This window comes from Megascapheus bottae, chromosome 1 (genome assembly GCF_031878675.1).
Source record: "Megascapheus bottae isolate mThoBot1 chromosome 1, mThoBot2.hap1, whole genome shotgun sequence".
NCBI classification, from domain to species: domain Eukaryota; kingdom Metazoa; phylum Chordata; class Mammalia; order Rodentia; family Geomyidae; genus Megascapheus; species Megascapheus bottae.
In genome coordinates this window covers 38,755,707-38,769,544 of record NC_143509.1, presented here as the reverse complement: position 1 = coordinate 38,769,544, position 13,838 = coordinate 38,755,707, and the positions used below count along the sequence as shown (strand labels likewise).

The 13,838-nt window shown below is 35.0% G+C and overlaps 1 protein-coding gene across 4 annotated transcripts in view; it reads right to left on the bottom strand.

Moving 5' to 3' along the window:
* Pik3ca (phosphatidylinositol-4,5-bisphosphate 3-kinase catalytic subunit alpha) overlaps positions 1 to 13,838 on the bottom strand; it is a 95,318-nt gene that overhangs the window by 28,844 nt on the left and 52,636 nt on the right. For all 4 annotated transcript variants that reach the window (XM_090342442.1, XM_090342446.1, XM_090342450.1 and 1 more), the window contains 6 exons: positions 12,975 to 13,397; positions 12,213 to 12,422; positions 9,667 to 9,917; positions 7,291 to 7,536; positions 6,470 to 6,555; positions 879 to 984 (listed from right to left, as the gene is read on the bottom strand). In XM_090342442.1, coding sequence (XP_090198568.1) covers positions 879 to 984; positions 6,470 to 6,555; positions 7,291 to 7,536; positions 9,667 to 9,917; positions 12,213 to 12,422; positions 12,975 to 13,326 — 1,251 coding nt within the window. In that variant the 5' untranslated portion in view covers positions 13,327 to 13,397. The remainder of the gene's footprint in view (positions 1 to 878; positions 985 to 6,469; positions 6,556 to 7,290; positions 7,537 to 9,666; positions 9,918 to 12,212; positions 12,423 to 12,974; positions 13,398 to 13,838) is intronic.

The following is a 13,838-nucleotide window of genomic DNA, read 5'->3' as shown; positions in this document are numbered from 1 at the left end:
ATGCCAGGAATGAAAAAGTCTGAGACTCTCAAATAAATAGCAAGAAGAGTAAGAATCATAGTTTTCCCCTAGAATTTTTACAACTGTTCCCATGATCATAAAAATATAAAACTCTACCAAAAATCATGTCTGCTTTCAAAATTTAAGTACTTTTTATTTCTCTTTTTGGGAAATTACATGCCGCTTTAATGATAAATAAGAAGTGGTAATCAAGAGGAACAACACATATTGGAGAAAGTCAGTTATGCAGTCACTTCTTTCTATGTAATAAATTATGCAAATATGAACCATGAACATATTCATCAAAAAGTAATTTCAGAAGCTTTATTAAAGTATTCTCCCATAACCTATCTATTTTTTTAAAAAAATATTAGGTTGGTGCCAACAGGGCAAAAAAGTCCTCAGGACTCCATCTTTAATAACCAGCATAAAGTGAGAAAATAAGCATAACTGAAGTGGTAGAGAGCAACCAACCAGGCAGGCAGGCAACAAAGGAAAGAAAAAGCCAATACCACATTTCTCGATTGTGAAATCCTACTACTCAGGAGGTTGAGATCTGAGGATGGTGGCTCAAAACTAGCCCAGACAAGAAAGTCCATGGGACTTATCTCCAACTAATCACTAAGAAGTCAGATATGGAGCTGTGACAGGAGTGGTAAAGCATTAAACTTGAGCAAAAAAGATAAGGGGCAGTGCCCAGGTCCTGAGTGCTCAGTGCCCAAGCCCCCAAAACACCACAAAACAAACAAAGGTTTAAAATAGATTTGATCTGTTTTTAAATAAAGAAAAAATAACACTGCCTTTGTGAGACGATTCTAGTCAGAGATATAATTAGAAGATCTTAGAAGAAAAGATAAATTCCTCCTGAAATACTTTACCTCTTTAGCACCCTTTCGGCCTTTAACAGAGCAAATAGAAAGGCAAAGTCGAGCAGCACGAGGAAGATCAGGAATGTATATATCATAATTCAGCCATTCATTCCACCTATGCAAAATTTTAGCAAAAAACAAAAGCTTTATCCAAAGCTTATAACTGATCTTACAAATGACAGCCCACCAAGTGATACATCAAAACAGGCACATTACAAGACCGTCTCAAAGTGGCCAAGAATGTGCAAAGTTAATTTAGAATTATTTTGAAAACAGAAAATGGCATTAAAATCTCATGAGAAAGCACTATATGTGAATATGGTTGGAAATATAAAAAAGGCAAAGTGATGATACATACAGGAAATCTCATATGCTAAGATTGGGACATAATTTATTGCAACAAATCTGGAAAGCATAATCCACTAAAAGAGAACATATATACACTCTATGATTCAGCTCTACAAAGAATAGAAAATCATATAAATGTCTATAAAAATGTTAAGAGAAGAATTATTTAATATATCAAAAGGGCAAAGACTCCAAAAACAGTCTAAATCATGATATGATGAAGGACAATTGTAAAGCAATGAAAACAAACGTTACTAAGCTGAACAAAATCCTATAAACATGATATGAGCAAAAGAAGCTAGGCACAAAAGAATGCCTACTCTTTTGACACCTTACATAAAATCCAAAAGTAAGAAAAAAAATCCAAAAATAAGAAAAAACCTTGTATAAATCAGGATAATGGTTAAGTTTAAGGGGGAGATTGGGAATGGGCATGAGGAAGGACTTTGAATACTGGTAAACGGTCTTTTTTTTTTTTTTTTTTTTTTTTTTTTTTTTAACAGTATAGTGATTCCATGGATTCCATGGTTGCACTTTGTAATAAGTCAATGAACTATTAATGAGGTTTATATGAATGTGTTATATTTTACTAAAAATACTTTTCTTTTAAAAACTCAAATAGAAAAGGAGATAACTGAGAAATTTGTAAAATTCTAATTACATTTAGTAGCATTTTATACTGATGCAGCATTACTGAAAATATCTAAGTCACTATGCAGATAAAATGCAGGATAAAAAAGAATCAGACTTTGAAAATAATAGCCACTACCTAAGAGATAACAAGAATAAGAAATTATGACAGAATGTAGCAAAATAAAAATCCTACAAAATTTTGTAACAAATATCCTTTTACTGGATGTTACATATAAAATTCTGTTTATATCTGACAGGTAAACATGTAAAGAAAAGAAACTATGTACAAAATCTTTTTAAAAAAATGATGGACTCATTTTGTAGTTCAGGCTTGCCTCAAGCTCACAGTTTGGTCTCCTGTACCTAGGGCTACAAGTATATAAGCCATCATTCCCAACTAGATTGTTTAAAAATAAGTAAACAGGGCTGGGAGTTTGGCCTTGTGGTTAAAGTGCTTGCCTAGCATGCATGAAGACCCGGGTTCAATTCCTCGGTACCACATTTATAGAAAAAAGCCGGAAGTGGTGCTGAGGCTCAAGTGGTAGAGCTCTAGCCTTGAGAAAGTCCAAGGACGGTGCTCAGGCCCTGAGCTCAAGCCCAGGACTGGCAAAAAAAAAAAAAAAAAAAAGTAAATAAAACTAAATAAACCACTCCTAACAAATCATAAGAAAAAAGACAAATGGATTTACCCATTTATGGATAAAGAACATGAACCATTAGGCCTGGAATTTTGCTTCCATAATTTCACTAAATATACGAACCTTTTTTGCCCCATCTGTCAAGTGCTACTAATTTTACTGCTATTGTAAAAAAAGTTAATTCTATTTTTAAGGTTAAATAACACTGGTCATTATTATCTCAAAATATTATTTTCCTGTTCCTCCTAAAATCACTATTTTCCAACCTGTGACAGACATGGAAGTATGAGTTTGGGAAAGAAACTTGTATTCACAAAAGATTTCCCAGCATAATTTCTAATTTAAATGATGTATTTTTGTTCTTAATTTTTGGTCAGTCAGAAAACTTCCAGTTTTCTAGTGGTTAATTAGAGATAAGAGTCTCAAGATCTTTAGTGCCTGGTCTGGCTTTGAACTGCAATCCTCAGATCTCGGCCTCCTGAGCAGCTAGGATTGCAGGCATGAGCCATTGCGCCTGGGTAAATGATATACTTTTTGACTAGTAGTGGCTCATGCACAGAGATGAACTACCTTTCTTTATTCTGGTAGACAAGGATACCATCTCCTTTAATTTTTCCTAGAGGTTAGAAAAATGGCTAACTGAAGCATCTTAATTAAATCAGAATTTATACTTGAACCTCCATTCTAAATTCAGCATGAAATCAACTTCCTGCAGTATTTACTAAGCTGCATTGTCATTCTATTAAAACAACACCCAATATTAGTATCAATTTAAATTCTCTTAAAATATCACACCTATGTTATGTAGGAGCAGATTCTTTCTTCTTTTCTTTTTTTTGGTGGGACATAGGGCTTGAACTCAGCCTGCAGTGCTGTCCCTGAGCTCTTCAGCTCAAGGCTACCACTGTATCCCTGGGCCTGGGCCTGGACATTGTACCTGTGCTCTTCAGCTCAAGGCTACTGCCCTACCCTGAGACAAGCCCCACTTCATGTTTTCTTAGGGTTAACTGGAGATAAGAGTCTTAAGTCCTTTTGCGCCTGGGCTGGTTTTGAACCTTAATCCTCAGATATCAGCCTCCTGAGTAGCTAGGATTACAGGCGCAAGCCAGGAGCCCAGCCTGGCTCAGGAGTAGATTCTTATTTCCAAGTAATTCCATAGAAATAGAAGGGCTGTAAGCTTTTGAATTATCCTTCATTACATCTGAGCAATAATAATTTTTACAGATTAATAAAATGCCTTCTTTCCCTACAGAATTGCCTATTCACAAAGAATGGTCACCTGAATCCTATAAATATCCACTCCTGGGAATAATTTCAACAAATCTGCATTAGAGAAGGTTGGCTATGGAATCATTTACTAACTCTTATTGTTTCACATATATAAGAACAAAGATAAGAAAATAACATGTTGGATTTTTATTTTTTTTTATTTTTTATTTATTTTTTTTTACATGTTGGATTTTTAAAATCTAATGTGGGACATCATAACAACAAAATCATCTATTGTCTTGTTTGAAACAATGGACAGAAATAATAAAAAGGATACTTTGGTTAAGATTTTAGACAAAATCAAAAAGTGATTTTTGTGACCGATGTCATTTGTTCTATATGTAAGTGTGTAGTAAATGCACTGCATTTTTAGAAGTGGTGGTAAACATTGGTGTTCACCGCAGCATTATTTACCATACCGAAGATATGGAACCAACCCAGATGCCCCTCAGTAGATGACTGGATCAAGAAGATGTGGCACTTATAAACAATAGAATTCTATGCTGCTATCAGAAAGAATGACATTGCCCCATTTATAAGGAAATGGAAAGACTTAGAAAAAATCATACTAAGTGAAGTAAGCCAGACCCAAAGGAACATAGGCTCAATGGTTTTCCTCATTTGTAACAATTAGTACACATCTAGGACTCTCCTAGCAGAGGATTACAATAGCTCAAAACCTAGGTACATAAGGTCTAGGATGAGATTAAATGAAAGGAACTCTAGGATTTGGAAACTAGAGCTTTATCTTGTGTGATTGTTGTTCTTAATGTCCTATGATATTTCTCTTCTCTTTTGGTGCCTTTTGGTTAATCTCATATTGTTACTGTATCTGACTTCGTTACACAGTATATTGTATATATGTTTGTTTATTCAAAATAGGAAAGGGAAGGGGCAAAACAAGATGACTGGGAAGGGATGGGTGAGGGAAATGGGGACAAAAATATGAGAAGGGGTATCAATATGTGAGAAGTAATGCAACCTACTACCTGATGAATCCAACTGCAACCCCTTTATACATTATCCCATCCAAAAAAAAAAAGACAGGTCTGGAACATTGGTCTTTCTCAGTTTCAAACAAAGAGGAAGTTGAACCAGGTGCAATGGTCAAGCCTGTAATCTTAGCTATTCAACAGACTGAGTTCTGAGGATCATGGTTCAAAGAAGGAGCAAGCATTAAAGTTTGTGGGACTCTCATCCCCTACTGACCACTAAAAAGCCAGAAGCAAAATTGTGGCTCAAAGGGTAGAGCACCAATTTTGAGCAAAAAACCTCAGGGACAGTGCTAAGACCAGAGTTCAAGCCCCAGGACTAGCACAAAAACAACAAACAAATAAGGATATTACAAGGTCCATGGATGTCCCTTGGTACACGGAGAAGAGAGACAGGAGTAGATTGCACACTTAGCTGTGTGATTCTGAGTGAGGCACTTAACTGTCCTGTGCTTCAGCCAGCTCACTCGGGCAATCAGAACTAGAGCCAAATTATCTTCCCACCTAAGAATTCTTTGATTAAAATTTTAAGTGATCTGGGTATACTTATGAATAAATATGAGCATCAACATGAAAGTAGAACATATTGTGTATCTGTGTTATAATTCCCTGAAGCAATTTGTAAATTGTATGTCTTGCATGATGCAATGATGAATGTTTGATTTTTCACCTTGTATGCTTTTCAGTTCTTCTGCAAGAAGTGTAATTAATTTTATACATGGAAAGGCCTTTTTCTTAAAAAAAAATTGTTGTGCTGTGCAAGGTTAAAATGTGATAACTTACCCTAAGATACTCCCTTACCCCAATAAGAATGGCCAAGATTTTGAACTCAGACAATGACAGATGCTGGTGGGATTGTGCAGAAAAAGGAACCCCACTACACTGCTGGTGGGATTGCAAGCAAGTTCAGCCACTCTGGAAAGCAGTGTGGAGGTTTCTTAAAGAATTGAAAATAGATCTTCCCTTACGATCCCGCCATACCACTTCTGGGCATCTATCCTGAACATCATAACCCAGGATATGAAAAGGACACCTGCTCAGCTATGTTCATCTCTGCACTATTCACAATAGCCAGGTGATGGAAACAATCCAGATGCCCTACTGCAGATTAATCGATACAGAAAATGTGGTGTACAATGGAATTCTACATAGCCAACAGACAAGATAAAATAATGGCATTTGCAGGGAAGTGGATGAATCTAGAGAGAATCATGTTGAGTGAGACAAGTCAAGACCAAAGGAACAAAAGGCACATGGTATCCTTAACATGTGGCTATTAGATCCAAACAGTATAAGAGTGATGACTCAATACTTGTGCACCCATGCTATGGACATGGTACTAGAAATATAAACACAACTACATAGACATAAAAATTTATGACTCTATAGACATAATGTTTTATTACATAGATTAATATATATCTATCATATACAAACCCTTAGCCTAATTTTAATTATGTTCTAAAATCTAAATGCCAGTGATTGTATATAGAGATACCCTTCTTGAATATTTGTTTGTTAAATACGTCACTTGAAATATGATGTAAAATCAATGTTAATAAATTCTTTAATAAAAAACAATGCGATAACTTGTGGTAAACACAAATTAAGTCTATGAATACAGATGATGGCACTTGCAAGAACAAAAATAACAAAAAAAACCCCAGTGTCGATAAATACTAACAAGACCTTTAGATACATGTACCACATACTGCCTTACCTGGGATTGGAACAAGGTACTCTTTGAGTGTTCACATTGTCACACAAGGGTTCTCCTCCATGGTAGATACCTGTCCGAACATAGATCTAAAATAAGATAAGACAAGGGGAAGGAAGAAGGGAAAAGGGAAAGAAGGAGAGAGGGAAGGAAAGGAAGAAAATAGAAGGGAAGGGAAAGAGAAAGGGATGTGGATAAAAGAAAAAAGCATGTGTATAAAAATAACAATACATTTTTTTCATATTCACACACACATAAAATACAAACACACATACAATAACAGAACTCAGTATGAAACATAGAGAACCAATAAATTTCTTTTTATTCTTTACACATGTACATGTAAATTTAAAACTGATACAGATACCTCAGGAAAATTTGCTACTGCCTTTGGAATAATGATGGAGATATCTGACTACTAAAAAATTTAAACAGGCTCACAATCCCTAAGCCAGGTATGTAATTCAGAATTACCCTACCAGTAAAACATTAAGAAGCTAACAGTACAGTAATACCATAACAATATTAATAGTCCTGTAAAAAGTCATGTAAATTTAAATTAAGCAGGATTCAAAAATTACAAAAAGGCTCAAATTAAGTCAGATCAGCCTTTTGTTACCAGAAGTTTTATAAAACTTTTGATTTTCAGAGCCCAGAAGCATCAATATTAAAATTGCAGAACAAAAGCGTAAGGTAATGTGTACCACAAGTAACATAGCTGTACTTCATTAAAATCTTTTCAAGTCAACTGAAAAGATACAAGTCAACATATTATAACAGCTCATTACGTTTCATAAAAAATAAGCACAAGTATTTTACCTTACCTTATCAATGTCTCGAATATTTACATTTACATAAGTTGCACAAAGAATTTTTATTCTGAGTGCACTGTTTATAACCCAGAGAGATTTTGTAGATGTTTCTCCATTCATATATGGTGTAGCTGTGGAGATGCGTCTAGAATAAGACGGCATTGTAAAACAGTCCATTGGCAGCTGAGAGTAAAGGCTTTCTTTAGCCATCAGCATCAAATTAGGCATCCTCCCAAGCATTATACAACTTCTTATGTACTGTAAAATATTAAGAAAGGTAGCAAGAAACCATTTCTTGTAAGTTTGTGTTTTTTCTTTAAGGGCAATATATAGAAGTGTCATGAGAATTTACCTATTAACCAAATTAATATTAAATTACTAAAATTATTACAAATTAATCACATATAACTTTGAAAGTCATACCTTTTAGATCATTTTTCTGTACTTACTTGTAAATATTTAACTAATACTTGAGAACGAGATTACAGTATACAACAAGAATTATTGATGAACTGGGCGTGGTGGCTTATGTCTGCAATCCTAACTACTCAGGAGGCTGAGATCTGAGGACTGTTGTTCACAGCCAACCTGGGCACTAAAGTCCATGAGACTCTTAACCCCAATTAACTACTAGAAAACTCGAAGTGACTCTGTGGCTCAAGGAGTAGATAGCCTTGAGCTAAAGAGCTCAGGAACACTGCCCAGGCCCAGAGTTCTAGCCCCATGATGGACAAATAAAAGAAAGGAAAAGAAATATTGATGAATATAAGTTATAATAAGGCAAACTTTTGGCCTTATCTAAAAATACGAATGGTAAGAATCAGAGGATCCTCATGGCAGGAAAGCAATACATTTTAATACCGCCCCCCTGTTTTTTTTTTTTTTTTGCCAGTCCTGGGGCTTGAACTCAGGCCCTGATCACTGTCCTTGGGCTTTATTCAAGGCTAGCACTCTACCACTTGAGCCATAGCACCACTTCCAGCTTCTCTATGTATGGGGTACCAAGGAACTGAACCCAATTTTCATGCATATTAGCTAGGCAAGTACATTACATAGACTAGGCCAAACTCCTGGCTCCAACCTGTTTCATCAGAATGATGCTTCATTTTAAGGTTTCTGCCCAAACAATTTCTAGAAACATTTTAAAATTAAGAATAAAATAAAATCTCTTAATGAGAATCACAAAATTATAAACATTTTTAAATACTAAAATGTATTGATCCAAATTTTGAAATGATAGTTCAAATAGAGGGTTTAAAAAATATAAATCTTATGGTATACATATTATAATGGTTTATTTTCTTACCTGTAAACTCTACTACATTATAATCAATCTGAGAGCCAGGACCACATCTAACCTGGTACTACAAATTGCAATTTGGTATGTGTTTGTTGTAGTTGCTTCACATGCATATTTACTTATTGAGTGGAAAAAGTGTGTGAGAGTATTAATAATAGTATATGTTTAAAAAAACAAATATTCTTTTTGACAGGGATAGATGGGGAGGTGTGGTTGACAATATAATATAGTCAAAACTGACACTGATCCATCAAGACACACTGTACTCATAAACTGCTTTGTTGAACCTTTGTACAACTAATGACAATAAAAATATTTTTGAAAAATAAAAAACATACACTTTGAAATACCTATATTAATTCTATTCCTATGTCTTTTATTTGTTTATGGTGCCGTTACTAGAGCCTGGACCCATTTTAGCCCCTCCAGGATGGTGCTCTACCACTTGAGCCACACTTCTATTTCATTTTTTGGCTGATTAGAGATAAGTATCTCATGGACTTTCCTGCCATGACAGGCCTTGAAGGAAACCTTAGATCTCAGTCTCCTGAACAGCTAGTATCCTAGAATAATCCACCAGCACCTAGCCTCATATCATGTCTTGAGAGGATATAAAAATCACAAAATACTCTATATTTACATCAATATAACTGTGCAATATATGGAACCTCCATAGTAAGATTGTTGAAACTGGCAAAATTTATACAACATGAAATTATTACAGCATGAAAATAAACTTAAAAATATTTTTCCAGCATAAATTACTTAATGTTTTTTAAAGTTGTCTTAAAAATACAGGTAACAGTTCATGTTTAGTATTTTGGGGGAGGGGAAAAGGATAATGAGAAGACACACACACACACACACACACACACACACACACACACACAGAGGCAGACAGGATAACGAAATCCACCAAACCCTATAAAAAGGCCACAGGGTGGAGAAATAAGAACATGGGGAAAAAAGGGTATTTATTCAAAGTTCTTTGTTTACTTGTTTGGAAATACCACAATGAAACTCTTTCATACTACAAATATATGCTAATTCAAAAAATAAAATAAATGTACTTGAAATATATTACTCACCTTATACTGACTCAGTGGGTATTTTTCTAGGAAGTATTCATCACATCCACACACTTTTAAAATATACTTGCCCTGATATTCTAAAACACAGAGTTTTAGTTGTTCTGAGGACAGCAACATACTTCGAGTTTTTTTCCTGATTGCTTCAGCAATCACTTGTTCTGGTACACAGTCATGATTAATTTTCAGAGTATACTTCTGCTTGTCATTATTTGGAGAAACTATTACCCAAATCACTACTATTATTTGTCCTGCAACAGAAAAATATTAGATGTAATCATGTGTATTGCATTCCTCAAAAGACAATTTTCAGGATGTATGTACTACCCACTACTCTAACCATAATTATAAATGACTTATAATCAAGCTAAATAAATATAAGTATTTAATGGCTGGTAGAGTAAGAAAAATTTCATAAATGATAGGATTAAGATCAAGTAAGCCAGACCTCTCCTGAACACAATGTAAAATGACAAGATTCCCCTGAAACGAATAGTTTACAGTCTAATTTTTTCTTTCTTTCTTTCTTTCTTTTTTTTTTTTTTTTTTGACCAGTCCTGGTAACTCAGGGCCTGGGCATTATCCTTGGGCTTTCTCAAGGCTAGAACTATTCTTCTTGAGCCACAGCACCACTTCTGGCTTTTTCTGTATATGTGGTATTGAGGAATCGATATATATGGTAGGAAAGTACTCTACCAGTAGGCCATGCTCCCAGGCCCTGCAGTCTAATTTTTTTTTAATTTTTTTATATGTTATAAATTTTTCATACCAAGTAAAGTGAAAAGAATATTCCATTTAAAAATATTTCCTAAAATTATCTTTAAATCTTATATTACATTAAACTTTTAAATAAGATAAGTGAACAATGTTTTAGATGATTATAACAGAATTATGGATTTAATAATTTGAGATATAATTTCCAATTGAAAGCTTCCCTATGTCATATTGAAAAAATATAAGCTATCTGCTAGTAATTCTTTTTTTTTTTTTTGTCAGTCCTGGGGCTTGAATTCAGGGGCTGCACACAGCCCTTGGACACGTTTTTTTTTTTGTGCTCAAGTGCTCTGCTACTTGCACCACAGTGCCACTTCTGGCTTTTTCTGTGTATGTGGTACCAAGGAATCAAACCCAGGGCTTCGTGCATGCTAGGCGAGTACTATAGCACTAGGCCAAACTCCTGGCCCAGTAGTCCACATTTATAATCATACCTACTTTGGATGCTGAGATCAGTAGGATTTCAGTTTGATGTCAGTATCATCTTAACAAAGTTCATCTCTTAGGAAAGTCTTAAAGACTCCATCTCAAATGATTGGTATAAACCTCTCCTCCTCCCAATATGGGACACTGAGCAGGAAAGGGATTATATGGTTCTAGGCCAATCTACGCAAGAAAGTCTTCTAGACTCCACATCAGAAAAAGTTACATGTGATGTGGTGGTATATGACTGTTATCCAGTTATGATATGACATCAAAATAGGAAGGGTGCAGTCAGAGATGTACCCCAGGCTACAAGACTTTATCACAAATACAAACAGTAGAAAAAGTATTTGGAGGTTACTCAGCAGTAAGGCACTTCAGTTCAAACCCCATATAATACAAATCCCAATACTTCAAAACAATAAGCAAACTAGAAAAGTATAGATAGGTTCTGATGTAATGAGACTTATTTACAGGTCAAAAGTTTCATACTTTTCATCTTATTCTAGATATATTGGTACAGTAAAAGTCACATATTCTTCTAATGTCACTCAGTATGATAAGACTTACATATTGCATTTAAGAAAGTTTATGCAGGGGGCTGGGAGTTTGGCCTAGTGGGAGAGTGCTTGCCTAGCATGCATGAAGACCCGGATTTGATTCCTCGGTATCCCCACATACATAGCAAAAAGCTGGAAGTGGTGCTGAGGCTCAAGTGGTAGAGTGCTAGCCTTGAGAAAGTCCAAGGACAGTGCTCAAGCCCTGAGCTCAAGCCCAGAACTGGCAAAAAAAAAAAAAAAAAAGTTTATGCAGGACCAGGAGTGAGGCCTAGTGGTAGAGTATTTGTCTAACATTCATGAAACAGATTCAATTACTTGATACCATAGAAACAGCAAAAGCTGGAAGTGGTGCTATGGCCAAATTGGTAGAGTGCTAGTGTTGAGAAAGCTCAAGGACAGTACCCATACTCTGAGTTGAGTTCAAGCCCTAGGGCTGTCAAAAAAAAAAAAGAAAGAAAGAAAAGAAGGAAAGTTTATGTGTAAATAACAAGAATGCATAACGCTCTTCCAAAATTTTATAAAATGTTTCTAATCATACTTTACATACTTAAATCTTTGTCGTTTTGGGGAATCAAACCTTGGGCCTGGCACATGACAGTTGATCACTGAGCTCCACTCGAAAGACCTCAGTTTTATTCACAAAAAAGACAATGAGTTCTAGTTCTGTTAGAATCCAAAGACAAATTTCAAACTTAAAAATCTTGGTTTCTTTAGACAAAATTTCAGTCAGGGATCAGCATTATATGCAGACAATTCACCCACTCATAATAAGAATAAGAATTTTCTTACCTTTATCTAATTTATTATATATGTGCTTTGGCAATTCTGGAGAAGATTCCACATTTGGAGGATAAACGTACATTGCTCTACTGTGAGGTGAATTCAGATCTCTGAGATCCACAGCTTCTTTACAAACATTTAGAATGTTTCTTCGAAAGTCCTGTACTTCTGGATCTTTAACCATATCAAATTCACATACTGGCATGCCGATAACAAAACCTTAAAAAGTATTGCATGAAGAACAGAACATGTTATTAAGACCATGGTACTGATATGTTTCTTTACAACCACAAAAGTATACAGATTTGCGAGGCTGGGAGTTTGGTCTAGTGGTAGAGTGCTTGACTAGTATGCACAAAGATCTGGGTTTGATTCCTTGGTACCACATATATAGAAAAAGCTGGAAGTGGTACTGTGGCTCAAGTGGTAAAGTTCTAGCCTTGAGAAAGCCCAAGGACAGTGCTCAGGCCCTGAGCTCAGGCCCAGGACTGGCCAAAAAAAAAACCCCCACAAAAAACAAAAAAAAACCTGTGATGTAACAAATCAAATCCCTACAAATCATATTTTCCCAATAATATTTATAGAATATCAAAATGTGAAACAGTCATGCACAGTTCAGTCAAAATACTTTAAATTTATTTTTTTGTTGAGAAAGTTACTTAAAGTATGGGTCCAAACAAACTGTTTTAGTAAACAACAGGCAAGACTTCAAATTATTTGCATTTTAGAATGGAATGAGATCATTTAATTTAGCTGAAAATTATATCATACCAATTTCTCGATTGAGGATCTTTTCTTCACGATTGCCTACTGGTTCGATTACTTTTAAAAAGGGTTGAAAAAGCCGAAGGTCACAAAGTCTTCTTGTTTCATCAAAAAATTCTTCCCTTTCTGCTTCTTGAGTAACACTTACAAAAATGTAAGAAGATTCATCTTGAAGAAGTTGATGAAGAGGGTATTTTCTTGCTTCCTTAAATAGTTCATGCTTTATAGTTACTAATGTAGCCTCACGGAGGCATTCTAAAGTCACTATCATTCCATTTGGTAGTAAACATTCTACTAGAATTCTTGGGGGCATCAAATGGATGCCCCACAGTTCACCTGATGATGGTCGGGGCGGCATTGTTCTGATTTTTTACAAGGTTTACATATGAACTACTTTAATGAACTGTATGGCTATTCCAAAGCCGTAACCTAAAAGCAAATAAAAACATCTGTTAAGAGAGAAGCAAATACAAAAAAAAAAATCACTCTGCTAAATGCAAAAGATCATTTGATGAACTGAATTTATGCAACTTTTAAGTAATGATAATTCCTCTTCAATACTTTGATATAAATTAGGGTATAAAGAATCAATCTCAGCTCACAATTTCAGTGGCTCATGTCTGTAATCCTAGCTGAGATCTGTGAGGCAGAAAACTTCACTAGACTTCCATTCCAAAAACACACTGAAGGCTTGAATCAAGTTATAAAGTGCTAACTTAGCAAGCATGAAGCTTGGAGTTCAAACTCCAGTATCACGAAAACAAAAACTTCAGCACAGGTTGTAAATAATACATATATATAATCGATGTTAATATATCATTTAATAAACATCTGAATAGACATGAAGATACAAGAAAAATAAAAAGGTTA